The sequence below is a fragment of the Chiloscyllium punctatum genome, chromosome 39 (assembly GCF_047496795.1).
Source record: "Chiloscyllium punctatum isolate Juve2018m chromosome 39, sChiPun1.3, whole genome shotgun sequence".
Classification (NCBI taxonomy): domain Eukaryota; kingdom Metazoa; phylum Chordata; class Chondrichthyes; order Orectolobiformes; family Hemiscylliidae; genus Chiloscyllium; species Chiloscyllium punctatum.
This window is the reverse complement of record NC_092777.1, coordinates 54,838,466-54,853,303: the sequence shown is the minus strand read 5'-3', so window position 1 is coordinate 54,853,303 and position 14,838 is coordinate 54,838,466. Positions and strand designations below refer to the sequence as shown.

Here is a 14,838-nt window from a genome sequence, read left to right as displayed (position 1 = left end):
CCAACCACATATCCTACCTAATCTAGTCCCATAACCCTCTAAACCGTTCCTATTCATATACCCATCCAGATGACTTTAAAGGCTGTCATTGTACCAGTCTCCACCACTTCCTCTGGCATCTCATTCCATATATGCACCACCCTCTGCGTGAAAAAGTTGTCCCTTAAGTCTCTTTTATATCTTTCCCCTCTCACCCTAAACCTAGGGCAGGATGGTGGCACAGTGGTTAGCACTGCTGCCTCACAGCGCCAGAGACCCGGGTTCAATTCTCGCCTCAGGCGACTCTCTGTGTGGAGTTTGCACATTCTCCTCGTGTCTGCATGGGTTTCCTCCGGGTGCTCTGGTTTCCCCACACATTCCAAAAAAAAAGTGCAAATTAGGTGGATTGGCTATGCTAAATTGCCCATAGTGTTAGGTGAAGGGGTCTGGGTGGGTCGGTGTGGACTTGTTGGGGTGAAGGGCTTGTTTCCACACTGTAAGTAATCTAATCTATGCCCTCAAGTTCTGGACTCCCCCACCCCAGGGAAAAGACTTTGTCTATTTATCCTATCCATCTTAAACATCTCTATGAGGTCACCCCGCAGTCTCCAACACTCCAGGGAAAACAACCCCCGTCCCCCCTATTCAGCCTCTCCCTATAGCTCAAATATTCCAACCTTGGCAACATCCTTGTAAATCTTTTCTGAACCCTTTCAAGTTTTGCAACATCCTTCCAATAGGAAAGGGACTAGAATTGTACACAATCTTCCAAAAGTGGCCTAACCAATGTCCTGGTGAATGGCTTTTGCCCGAAACATCGATTTTCCTGCTCCTTGGATGCTGCCTGAGCTGCTGTGCTTTTCCAGCACCACTCTAACCCAAACTCGGGTCTCCGGCATCTGCAGTCCTCGTTTTTACCTAACCAATGTCCTGTACAGCTGCAACATGACCTCCCAACTCCTACACTCAATGCTCTGACCAATAAAGGAAAGCATACCAAACACCTTCTTCACTATTCTATCTACCAGCAACTCTACTTTCAAGGAACTATGAACCTGCACTTCCAAGATCTCTTGAATATTGTTAATTAATCCACCTTTATAACATATACTGTAAAAACTGGTTAAAAACACATATTCACTTTGAACACAGAACATTAAAAATTTGTCAAGACAAAATATTCAGGAACAAAGTGAGGAAACAATTCTTCACAAAAATGTTGGTAAAAGTGCGGAACACTCCTCCAAACTGGTAAATAGCTGTGCAATCAATTTTTTGCTGATTATTAAGGATATGGAACTAAGGTGGGTGAAAAGGGTTAAGTTACAAATATGCCATAATGATTTTAAAGGTTTTAAATGATTCGCTCCTGTTTTTATAATAATGAATTCGGATTTGGCGTGAGGATGGCGGGACAATTACATTATTGATAAAGGATGCCATCACTGCAGTAATGAGAAAGAATGTCCTAGAAGGAGCGTGCCACCACTCTGTTTCCTGAACTCAACGATCAGTTCCTTCATTTTGCTGACATTGGAGAGATTGTCATCTTTACACCATGCCACTAAGCACTTAACTGACTTCCTGTACTGTATTTTGTTGTCGTTTGAGATCTGACCTACAATGGTGGTGTTATCAACAAACTTGTAACTGGAGTTGGCATAGAATTTAGCCACACAGTTGTGTGTGTATAAAGAGTACAGTAGGGGGCTGAGTACACAGCCTTGTGGGGCAGCAATGATGACAATTATTGTGGAGGAGGTGTTGTTGCCTATGCTTGCTGACTGTAGTTAGTTGGTCAGGAAGTTATGAATTCATTTACAGAGGGGGCAGCAAAGACCTAGGTTCCAGAGTTTGGAGATAAGTTTGTTTGGAATTATGGTGTTGAACGTGGGGTTGTAACCAACAAGTAGGATCCTGACATAAATATCCTTATTGTCAAGCAATTCCAGGGATAAGTGTAGGGTTAGGGAGGTGGCATTTGTTGTGGACCTGTTTCAATAGTAGGTATTCTCCAATACTGTGTGCAGTTTTGGTCTCGTTCTTTAAAGAATATCTCATATATTGAAGCAGATTCAGAGGAGGTTTCGAAGATTGATACCTGGAATGAGTGGGTTATCACACAAGGAAAGCTTGGACAGATTGGGCACATTTTCACTGGAAATGTGATTTGCTTGCAGGGTATAAGAACCTGAATGGTCTTGATAAAGTGTACATGGAAAGGACATTTCCTCTTGTGGGTGAGTCCAGAGGGGCTAAATTTATAAAATTATTGGGTGCCCATTTATGAGGCAAGAGGCAAAGTGCTTTTCTCTCAGAGGGTTGTGCGACTCCAACACTCTACAGTGAAAAGACAGTTGAAATGGGATCATTGCATAGATATCAGATAGAAGATAGATTCTTCTTCGGCAAGGGAATCAAAAATTATTGTGAGTAGATGAGAATGTTGGATTCACAGAACAAGCAGGTTCAAGAGCCCAACTGGCCTACTTCTGTTCCTAATTTATATGTTTGTATAGGATGCTCAACACAGCCAATAGATTGGGACTTATTGGACTATTGAATCTATTTGACTCTGAATATTAACTCTGATTCTCTCTTCACAGATGCTGAGCTTCAGTCAGACCTGCTGAGCTTCTCGAGCACTTTGTTCTTATTTCAGACGTCCAGCAACCCCAGTACTTAGCTCTTAATTTATATGCTTGTATAGGATGCTCAACACAGCCAGTGGATTGGGACTTGTATCCCAAGGGCACTCTAAAAGTAGTCAGGGAGGAGTTTTTAGGGCAATCAAAACAGTGGTTGGGCCCTCTGCTATGACAATCAAATTCCACCTTTGGATTTTAAGTCTGGTACTTTTCCAATTTACAAAATGCAACTGGACATATCAAAGCTTTATTGATTTTGGAATTTAGTTGAAATAAAGAAAAAATAATTCAGTACTTTTTTTTAATGAGGACACTCAAACTTTATGGTATGACAAATTTTAGATAGCTATTAAAAAGGGAAAATGGTACAATATAAATTCGAACTTTTTTACTGGACCATATTGTCTATCACACACAAACAAAACGCCACATCAGGTGCAGACTCTGTGATCAGTTCAATCCTTGAAAGCAAACTTACAGAAGAAGTGACATCAAAATGAAAAATCATTGGCTCTTTCCCATTTGATGATTTTATAAATGACAATATGGTTCGGAGAATTTTGTTTTCATCTATCCATGGTTCTATTAAGCGGATTGTTTTCAGCAAGCTTTCCTTTCCAGTTTGGCTCTTCAATGTTTCATGCAGTCTCTTTACATAAAGTGATTTCCCTTTTGAAAAAAAAACATTTAAATAAACCTCAATTTAAATTGAAAAAAAATCCAGCATTTTCTTTAAACAATTCAATCCAGAAACCATTCAAGAACAGATCAAATCATATTTTTCGCAATATCACAGCCATCACAGTTTAATAGGAGGGAAGGCCATTCTTTTCACTGACTGATCTGCGTTCAAGCCAATTACCAATAATTACAAAAATGCATCTTCATAAGTAGACCAATCATTTTGATTTCATTCAAGTTCCACATAAGTTCAAAAGAATACTGTTATTTTTATCAACTGAAAACACTGATCATGCTTTGGTTCTAAGTCTGACTTTAGGTGTGTTACTCGGCATCCAAACAGTGTTTACAAAACAAAAATGGAATCAATGATAAATAGATCATAACTATGAAGACAACAATTTACTCAATAGTTCTCATACTTATATGTTAGTTTTGAGTTTGTGTGGACCCATACTTGCAGCAATAAGTATCACCATAAATGTCAGTTCCTTCTTTGCTTATATCTTATATATCTGCACAGAATTCCTTGTCTGTGTGTTTTTTCCAAAAGTACAGAAGGTTATCAAACTTCAAAACTGGGTCTAAGATCTTTCATCTATTACCTCTGGCCACAATCCCATTTTACTGCAACGTTAGTTATGCATCAAACAATATTTAACAGCTCTGAAGAAGAAATATTGGCTCAGAATATTAACTCTGATTCTTTCTCCACAAACGCTGCCAGGCCTGCTGAGCTTCTCGAGCACTTTGTTCTCATTTCAGACCTCCAGCATTCCCAGTACTTAGCTCTTAATTGAGTGGTTAATTCATTGGTTAAATTTACAAGTTATAGTTTTGAATAAAGGTATGACATAAGTATACTGCAACTAAAAATAAATGCACAAAAATAAAAACTTGCAGCCCTCATACACGGAAAATGCATTGACATAGAACTTTTGTTGAAGCTATGTGATATTTGGTGTGACATATCAGTGCACAAACAATTTTCACACAATAATATTTTGTCTACTTTAGAACATTAGCAGCCTTGGAAAAGTATCTATTCATTCAGTAGGAATTTGTCTATTTCCCATAATTATAGCCTCTAAACAAGAGCATCAACATAGATTGTAGGGCAAATAATAAATATTGCCGTATCAGAGATGCTCATGAATCAGCAAGCCAAGCCAAACTAATTTAAAACTTCTTAGAAAACTAAAGTAGGATAATTTCAATACTTTCATCATAAATTTATAATATAGAAACTTACCAACTCCAGCTCTCTTTGAAGAAATCATCCTCACGAACATTCTATCTTTAAACACTGAAGCTGCAGATGAAATGTTTGCTGCAATTCTATAGTGATCCTCCAGGTAGATCTGGATTTTCTCTAAAGGTTCATGTGGAATTATATGCACCTTATATTGACTAAATGCAGATGGAATGTAGCAGTGCTCCCTCTCACAGCTGCACAATATGACTATCTTGTAACGTGAATGACTCTCCAACTCAAGACATTTGAACAATTCTTCACACCGCACACTGATGTCATAAGTCAGTTCCTCTGCATACAGCAGTGCATATATCTTGGAACATTCATAACCAGTTAGGCACCGTCGCATAAACAGTTCCACCTGCTCATATGTCGTCTCAGTTGTGCAAAGCAACACTTCATCGTAAGTAGGCAATGGCTGATCACTGGAGTACATATAAATGCACAAAGCAGATGTAAGCAATTCAGAACGTGGACAAACAACAAGGTTAGGGTGACTTTCATGAAATCCAGGTGGAAGTGCTCTTGTAATAGTTTGTTTTGTGTCAGCAACAATATCAAGAAGTTTACCAAGGGAGCTGACATCAAGAGAGTTGGACAGGAAATAGCTCATATTCTTCATGTAGTGTTCCCACAGCAAGTCCATTTTTTCCTCCATATCTCTTTCTTCAGTTATATCTTGGATACCTGCTTTTGTCTTCATTAAGATTTCATTATCACTCATGTCACTAGCCAACAGTTGAATCCTTGTGTTCCCATTTTTTGCAGAAAGTTTCTTCAGAGCTCTTCTTACATCTTCATCAGTACAGTCAGGTTTAATGAAGGATAACATCATCAGGACTTGCAGACTAGTGCAATTCTGGTCAAATAACTTTGTACAGAGGTAAACAATCTGCTCAGCTGTGTAGAAGTTTAAATAATAATATTGGGACCTTTGTTGATTCATATATTTCTTCCACTTTTCTAGATAGGCTTCCATCTTTTTGCAGAGAATAGGAAGCTGCTCAGTGACATTTCCATCAGTCTTAATCTTACTGACATTGTCTAAATTAAAATCAATTATCATGCAAGCTTCATTCTTCCTTGAACAATGTACTTCAGCTGTCCAATTCCTAAATAACATGTTGCCAGCTAAAGATAAGCTGATGAAAGATGTTGCAAGCCTCTGGACACTGGCAAATACCTGCAAACAAAGAAATGTATTTGAAGTCTGTAATTGATATAATGGTTGGGAAGATTACAGTTTTTATACACATCACAATAATTAACTATACCCCTTTCTTTGCACACAATTTACAAATCATAGTAATTAATTTTGTTTTATATTCACTTGTGGGACATGGGCATCGCTGGGTGTCCAGCATTTGATGCCTATCCCTAGGTACCCTTGAGGAAGTGGTGGTGATCTGCCTTCTTAAGCCATCACAGTCCATATTGTATAAGTTGACTCACAATGCCTTAGGGAGGGAATTCCAGGACCTTGATCTGGCAACAGTGAAGGAACAGCAATATATTTCCAAGTCAGGGTGGTGAATGGCTTGAAAGTAAAATTGCAGGTGATAGTGTTTCCATGTAACTGCTGCCCTTGTCCTAAATGCTGAAGTGTATTCATAAGCAGTCAGTGATATCCAGATATACTTGGATTCAGAAGACTACTTCCAAGTGGTTGTGAGTTTAGAAGTTGCTGTCTCAGGATCTTTGGTGAATTTCTGCAGTACATCTTGTAGATAGTACACACTATTGGTACTGAGCATTGAGGAAGAGGGATTAGGCCACTACAATCAACAGTGCTTCTCAGTTAAGGCAAAAGTAACTACACAATCTTAATGTTTGGCTCTTTTAGCTATTGGAGAGAATGTATCATCCATCTAACAATTGTTTAAAACATCATAAATTTTTTAAAAAATACAAACAAAAATACAATTTTCATTGTGGATCTCCATAATAGCCTTCTGGTTAAACAAATTAATTTTATATAAATCAACATATCAATCTACTATTCTGCCAGTGGAATTATCATAATGGAAATGGCATCAAGGAGTTTCCAAGAATAATCTAGCTCAGGATGCATAAAACTACCAGGAGTTAATTAATTTGACTTGGAAGTAGTCTTCTGAATCCAAGTATATCTGAATATCACTGACTGCTTATGAATACACTTCAGCATTTAAAACTGTGGTTCTAACTCTACACCAAATTAAAAGATCAGTTGCTAAACCATACAGAATTAACAAATGCTTAAAAGAGTGGTTTACCTCTACAAATCTTTCCACTTCTTCACGTCCATGGTCTCCCTTGCCTGACATCAGCATGAGTTTATTTTGCAGCTCTTTCAATTCTTCGAGAGTATAACTTCGCAACTCCTCACTGTCATCATGTATTTCTGACAAAATTAGTGTAATAGCTGAACCTAATGAAAGCTATGTAATAAAGTAAAGGATTACCAATTCAATTCAAAATAGTTTTTAACCTATTGCTTTAAGATCTATTAAAAACAAGTTGCCAGAAGGTGCACTTAGCAGGCTCAAGATTACATAGTCGTAAAAATGTAACAACATTTAAACAATTAACTATTTGCCTCACTTTTCTGGTGCATGGCACATCTTACATGCAGTTTACATAATAGGAAGATTTAAATTCAGAAATCTCAAATGTTCAAATGCAAATAACAAATAAGTGTTATAGAAATAAAATAAAACCATTTTTGGTTGTAATGGTGTTCAATTAGTGATGGATTGAGATTATGAAAATAAGTCGAGATCAAAAAACAAAGACAACCTGGAAAAGTGGTATGGAGGATAGGACTGGTTGCAAGCTAGTGTCCTAGAATCACTGCTCATTTCAAACACACATTTAACCCCCTCATTTTCTGTCTTCTGCAGACTGTCTTAAGTCTATATCGAGAGCACAGAAGAGATTGTCTTGAATTTGGAATTATTTTCTAGATGCTTTCAAAGAGTGCTTGAAATAACACTAGCATTAAAATCAACAAAATGCCTATGCTTTAGTTTACTTCTGTCCACTAACATTTTAAATCAGGCAAATTTTACAATGATGCATCTAATGGAATGTGGAAATGTGGCCAATGCATTAATGGCTAACAGCTTCTAAAAGCAAGACCACGGTTTTTGTGATTGAGTTTCTGTCCAGGTCATTCTGTATTCTGCAAGTTTCAATTAGATCCTCCCTTATCCTTCTAACCTTCATCGAGTACAGACCCAGAGTTCTCAAACTCTCATTTTGGCGATCGTGACCATAATTCGGTTATGTTTACAATAGTAATGGGCAGGGATAGGTATATACCGCAGGGAAAGAGGTATAACTGGGTGAAAGGCAATTACTATGCAATTTGGCAAGATTTAGGATGCATAGGATGGGGAAGGAAACTGCAGGGGATGGACACTCTTGAAATGTGGAGCTTATTCAAGGAACAGCTACTGTGGGTCCTTGATAAGTAGAGACCTATCAGGCAGGGAGCTAGTTTGTCGAGAGAGGGAACCATGGTTTAACTAAAGGAGTTGAAACTCTTGTCAAGAGGAGGAGGAAGGCTCAGTTAGGGGCTTGAGAGTTATAAGTTAGCCAGAACAGATCTAAAGAGAGTGCTAAGAAGAGCCAGGAGGAGACACGAGACGTTGTTGATGGATAGGAACAAGGAAAACCCCAAGGCCTTCTATAGGTATATCAGGAATGAAAGAATGACTAGAGTAAGATTAGGGACAATCAAAGATACTAGTGGAAAGTTGTGTGGAATCTGAGGATATGGGGAAGCACTTAATGAATATTTTTCGTCAGTATTCACATTGGAAAAGCGAAATGTTAGTGATAATACGGAGATACGGGCTACAAGATTAGATGGGATTGAGGTTGACAAACAGGAGGTTTTAACAATTTTGGAATATCTGAATATAGATAGGACCTTGGGGCCAGATGGGATTTATCCTCAGATTCTCTGGGAAGCCACGGAAGAGATTGCTGAACCTTTGGCTTTGATCTTTGAGTCATCATTGTCAACAGGACTAGTGCCAGAAGAGTGAAAGATACAAATGTTGTTCCCTTGGTTAAGAAGGGGAGTCGGGACAACCCTGGCAATTATAGGCCAGTTAGCCTTACTTCGGTTGTGGATAAGGTGTTGGAAAAGGTTATAAGTGGTAGAATATATAATTATCTGGAAAGGAATAATTGGATTAGGGATAGTCAACACAGTTTTGTGAAGGCTAGGTCGTGCCTCACTAGCCTTATTGAGTTCTTCGAGGTGACAAAACAGGTGGATGAAGGTAAGGTGATTGATATGGTGTATGTGGACTTCAGTAAGGCGTTTGCTAAGGTTCCACACTGTAGGCTGTTGCACAAAATAAGGAGTTTCAGGATTAAAGGTGATTTAGCGGTTTGGATCAGAAATTGGCTAGCTGAAAGAAGACAGAGGGTGGTGGTTGATAGGAAATGGAGCTCAGTTGCCAATGGTGTGCCGCAAGCATCTGTTTTTGGGGCCACTGCTGTTTGTTATTTTTATAAATGATCTTGAGGTAGGCACAGAAGGATGGGTTAGTAAATTTGTAGATGACACTAAGGTAGGCAGGGTTGTGGATAGTACCAAAGGTTACAGAGGGACATAGATAAGATGCAGAGCTGGGCTGAGAAGTGGCAAATGGAGTTAAATGCGGAAAAGTGTGAGGTAGTTCACTTCAGAAGCAGTAACAGGAATGCAGAGTGCTAGGCTAATGATAAAACTCTTGGCAGTGTAGATGATCAGAGATCTTGGTGTCCAGGTGCACAAATCCCTGAAAGTTGCCATCCAGGTTGATAGGGTTGTTAAGAAGGCATATGGTGTGTTGGCGCTTATTGGTAGGGGGACTGAGTTTCAAAGCCACGAGGTCATGCTTCAGCTGTACAAGACACTGGTAAGGCCGCACCTGGAGTATTGCGTACAGTTCTGGTCACCACATTATAGGAAGGATGTGGAAGCTTTGGAAGGGATTTAGAGGAGATTTACTAGGATGTTACCTGGTATGGAAGGAAGGTCTTATGAAGAAAAGCTGAGGGGACTGAGGTTGTTTTCATTGCAGAGAAGAGGGTTGAGAGGTGACTTAATCAAGATGTATAAGATAATCGGAGGGCTAGATAAGGTGGACAGTAAGAGCCTTTTTCTTCGGATGGTGAAGGCTAACATAAGGGGACATAGCTTTAAATTAAGGGGTGATAGATTTAGGACAGATATTAGGGGTAGTTTCTTTAGATTAGATTAGATTACAGTGTGGAAACAGGCCCTTCGGCCCAACAAGCCCACACTGACCCGCCGAAGCGCAACCCACCCATACCCCTACATTTACCCCTTACCTAACACTATGGGCAATTTAGTATGGCCAATTCACCTGACCCAGCACATCTTTGGACTGTGGGAGGAAACCGGAGCACCCGGAGGAAACCCACGCAGACACGGGGAGAATGTGCAAACTCCACACAGTCAGTCGCCTGAGGCGGCTTTACTCAGAGAGTAGTAGGGGTATGGAACAGCCTGCCTGCAACAGTAGTAGACTTGCCGATGTTAAGTACACTTAAACGGGCATTGGACATACATATGGATAATAATGGAACGGTGTAGGTTAGATGGGCATCAATTAATTTCGCAGGTCGGCACATCCATCAAGGGCCGAAGGGCCTGTACTGCGCTGTAATGTTCTATGTGTTAAACTTTTCATTCCTGGGACCATTCTCGTGAACCTCCTCTGAACACGCTCCAGGACCAGCACATCCTTCCTGCGATATGGAGCCCAAAACTGCGCACAATACTCCAGATGTGGTCTGACCAGAGTCTTATAGAGCCTCATAAGTACATCCCTGCTTTTATATTAAAGTTCTCAAAATAAATGCCATCATTGTATTTGCCTTCCTATCTACTGACACAACCTTGAGAGTTTCCTAGACTAGAACTCCTAAATCTGTTTGTACTTCAGACTTCTGAATTTTCTCCCCATTTAGAAAATAGTCCATGCCTCTAATCTTTCTACCAAAGTATATAACTTCACACTTTCCCACATTGTACTTCATCTGCCACTTCTTTGCCCACTCTCTTAACCTCTCCTAATCCTTCTGCAGCTTTTCCGCCTCCTCAATGCTACCTGTCCCTCTACCTAGCTTTGCATCATCTGTAAACTTTGCCAGAATGGCCTTAGTTCCTTTGTCTCAATTGTTAATGTATAAAGTGACAAGTTGTGGTCCCAACACTGAGACTTGCAGAACACCACTTGTCACCAGCTGCCATCCTGAGAAAGACACTTTTATCTCTACTTTCTGCCAGCCAGCCTTCCTTGTATCCATGTTAGCACCTTGCCTCTAACACCACGGGTCCTTATCTTACTCAGTAGCCTCCTGTGCGGTACCTTGTCAAAGACCTTCTTGAAGTCCAGGTAGATAACATCCATTGGCTATTCTTGCTCTAATGTGCTTGTTACTTTCTTAAAGAATTCTAGCAGATTTGTCAGGCATGACCTCCCCTTGATGAAACTATGCTGACTTTGCCCTATTTTACCATACATTTCCAAGTATTCGGAAATCTCATCCTTCACTATGGATTCCAGGTTCTTACCCACAACTGAGGTTAGGCTAATCAGTCTGTAATTTTCCATCTTTTGCCTTACTCCCTTTTAAACAGGAGTGTCATATTAGCAATTTTCCAGTCCTCTGGAACCCTCCCTGATTCTAGCGATTCCTGAAAGATCACCACTAACGTCCTCACGATCTCTTCAGCTATCTCCCTTGGAACTTTGGGTGTAGTCCATCTGGTCCAGGTGATTTATCCACCCTCAGGCCATTCAGATTTTCTAGCACCCCTTCTCCTTGGTGATGGCCACCATACTCCACTCTGCCCCCTCACTCTTGAATTTTTGGGATAATACTCGTGTCTTTCACCATGAAGACTGACATTAAGTAATTATTCAGTTCCTCAGTCATTTCTTTGTTCTCCACTATTATCTATCCAGCTCAATTTTCCAGCAGCCCAATGTCTATTTTTGCCTCCCTTTGCCCTTTACATATCTAAGGAAAGTCTTCCTTTATATTACTGGCTAGCTTACCTTCATATTTAATTTTCTCCCTCCTTATTTCTTTTTTGGTTGCTCTGTGTTGGTCTTTGTAAGCTTCCCACTCCTCTGGTTTCCCATTGCACTTCACCACATTGCATGCTTTCTCTTTTGCTTTTATGCTATCCCTGACTTCCCTAGTCAGCCAGGGTTGCCTCATCCTCACCGTACCATGCTTCTTTTTCCTCGGGATGAATCTCTGCTGTGTCTTCTGAATTACTCCCAGAAAGTCCTGCCATTGCTGTTCCTCTGTCTTTCCTACTAAGCTCATCTCCCACCCACTTCTACCCAGCTCCTCCGTCATGCCTCTATAGTTGCCTTTATTTAACTGTAATATTGTTACCTCTGATTCTATCTTCCCCACCTGAATTTGCAGGTTATGATCACTGCCTCTTAAGGGTTCATTCACCTTAAGGTCTTTTACCAAGTCTGTCTCATTGCACAACACTAAATCCTGTATTGCCTGTTCCCTCGCGGGCTCCACTATAAGCTTCTACAAAGATTAATGATGTAGACATTCCACAAATTCCTTTTCTTGCAAGCCACTACCAACCTGACTTTCCCAGTCCTCCTGCATATTGAAATCTTCCATGATCACATTTAAGGAATCATTTGCAGGGTGCAACACCCTGGCACTATAATATTGTAGAGACTATGAAAGAGGGAATAATATTATGCCTTATTACCACGTTTGAGGGCATTTTTATACTTGCTGTACCTTTTCTTTCTCCTGAGAACCAATGATATAGATTCCATTGTTGTTTATGGCCGAAGCCAGTGAAAGGGAGGACAGCTCCACAGACCCATGACTTTCTTTCACAGTTTTCAGCCACTCCAAATGCCGGGCTGAATCACGCTGAAAGCAAAAGAGAAGAAAAAGAGGGCTGCTTTTACAACTTACTAGTAAACCAAATAATACTTGGAGTAGGATACAAAAAAACAGAAAATGTTGAGAATACAATGAATGATCATCAACCATAAACATCAACTCTGGACATTTCCACTGATAGTGCATAACTTGCTGAGTATTTTCAGTACTTTTATGTTTTTATCTTTGCTCCAATTTAGCCAATCACTCAGTGAAAAATAACACTGCTGTTTAAACATCCTTAATCAGGTTAGCTAAAGCTTAAATCCTGTGAGCCATAAAATAATTCATTAGAAATTAAATTCTCATTAACAACAACAATGTTAAAAAAATCAAGTTCTATCCCTTCATCATCTTCTCAACCAAAAAGTAAATCCAGTGGTCCCACCACCTTTTCCTCATTGTCAGCTCTTCTGTCGATTCGTCCTTGGGTTTTTTTTAAAAGAGTGATTGGAAAGGCAGAGTTGCCGAAATGTCTCAGAAAGAGCTTAATTTAACAGTGACACGGGAGTGGCTAGTTTGCCCAGTTCAGATTTTTTCTAGTTTGGTTTAGTTATAACAGTAAGAAAGACAATAGACAATAGACAATAGACAATAGATGCAGGAGTAGGCCATTCTGCCCTTCGAGCCTGCACCGCCATTCAATATGATCATGGCTGATCATTCCTAATTAGTATCCTGTTCCAGCCTTATCTCCGTACCCCTTGACTCCACTATCTTTAAGAGCTCTATCCAATTCTTTCTTAAAAGAATCCAGAGACTGGGCCTCCACTGCCCTCTGGGGCAGAGCATTCCACACAGCCACCACTCTCTGGGAGAAGTAGTTTCTCCTCATCTCTGTCCTAAATGGTCTACCCCGTATTTTTAAGTTGTGTCCTCTGGTTCGGCACTCCCCCATCAACGGAAATATGTTCCCTCCTGCCAGAGTGTCCAATCCTTTCATAAGCCTATACGTTTCAATCAGATCCCCTCTCAGTCTTCTAAACTCAAGGGTATACAAGCCCAGTCGCTTCAGTCTTTCCGTGTAAGGCAATCCTGCCATTCCAGGAATTGACCTCGTGAACCTACGCTGCACTCCCTCAATAGCCAGAATGTCTTTCCTCAAATTTGGAGACCAGAACTGTACACAGTACTCCAGGTGTGGTCTCACCAGGGCCCTGTACAGCTGCAGAAGCACCTCTTTGCTTCTATACTCAATCCCTCTTGTTATGAAGGCCAGCATGCTATTAGCCTTCTTCACGACCTGCTGTACCTGCATGCTTGCCTTCATTGACTGGTGGACAAGAACACCCAGATCTCTCTGAACAGCCCCTTTACCTAATTTGATACCATTGAGGTAGTAATCTGCCTTCCTGTTCTTGCCACCAAAGTGGATAACCAGACATTTATCCACATTAAACTGCATCTGCCATGCATCTGCCCACTCACCTAACTTGTCCAGGTCACCCTGTAATCCCCTAACATCCTCATCACATTTTACCCTACCACCTAGCTTTGTGTCATCAGCAAATTTGCTAATGTTATTGCTGATACCATCTTCTATATCATTTACATATATTGTAAAAAGCTGCGGTCCCAGCACGGATCCCTGCGGTACCCCACTGGTCACTGCCTGCCATTTCGAAATGGAGCCGTTAATCACTACCCTTTGTTTCCTATTAGCCAACCAATTCTCTATCCAATCTAGTACTTTGCCCCCAATCCCGTGCGCCCTAATTTTACTCACTAACCTCTTGTGTGGGACTTTATCAAAAGCTTTCTGAAAGTCCAGGTACACTACATCCACTGGATCTCCCTCGTCCATCTTCCGAGTTACATCCTCAAAAAATTCAAGAAGATTAGTCAAGCATGATTTCCCCTTCATAAATCCATGCTGACTCTGTCCTATCCTGTTACTATTATCCAGATGTGCCGTAATTTCATCCTTTATAATAGACTCCAGCATCTTTCCCACCACTGAGGTCAGACTAACTGGTCTATAATTTCCTGCTTTCTCCCGCCCACCCTTCTTAAAAAGTGGCACAACATTAGCCGCCCTCCAATCCTCAGGAATCAACCCCGATTCTATTGAACTCTGGAAAATAATCACCAGCGCATCCACGATTTCCCGAGCCACCTCCTTCAGTACCCTGGGATGCAGGCCATCAGGTCCCGGAGACTTATCAACCTTCAGACCTAACAGTCTCTCCAACACCAAATCCTGGCAAATAGAAATTCCCTTAAGTTCAGGTCCTTCAGCCACTGTTACCTCAGGGAGATTGCTTGTGTCTTCCCCAGTGAACACAGATCTGAAGTACTCATTTAATTCCTCTGCCATTTCTTCGTTCCCAG

General features: G+C 40.6%; 1 protein-coding gene across 4 annotated transcripts in view; it reads right to left on the bottom strand.

Moving 5' to 3' along the window:
• LOC140464072 (E3 ubiquitin-protein ligase rnf213-alpha-like) overlaps nt 1–14,838 on the bottom strand; it is a 200,578-nt gene that overhangs the window by 101,982 nt on the left and 83,758 nt on the right. For all 4 annotated transcript variants that reach the window (XM_072558748.1, XM_072558746.1, XM_072558747.1 and 1 more), the window contains 4 exons: nt 12,358–12,495; nt 6,819–6,983; nt 4,561–5,746; nt 3,106–3,296 (listed from right to left, as the gene is read on the bottom strand). In XM_072558748.1, the coding sequence (XP_072414849.1) occupies nt 3,106–3,296; nt 4,561–5,746; nt 6,819–6,983; nt 12,358–12,495 (1,680 nt within the window). The remainder of the gene's footprint in view (nt 1–3,105; nt 3,297–4,560; nt 5,747–6,818; nt 6,984–12,357; nt 12,496–14,838) is intronic.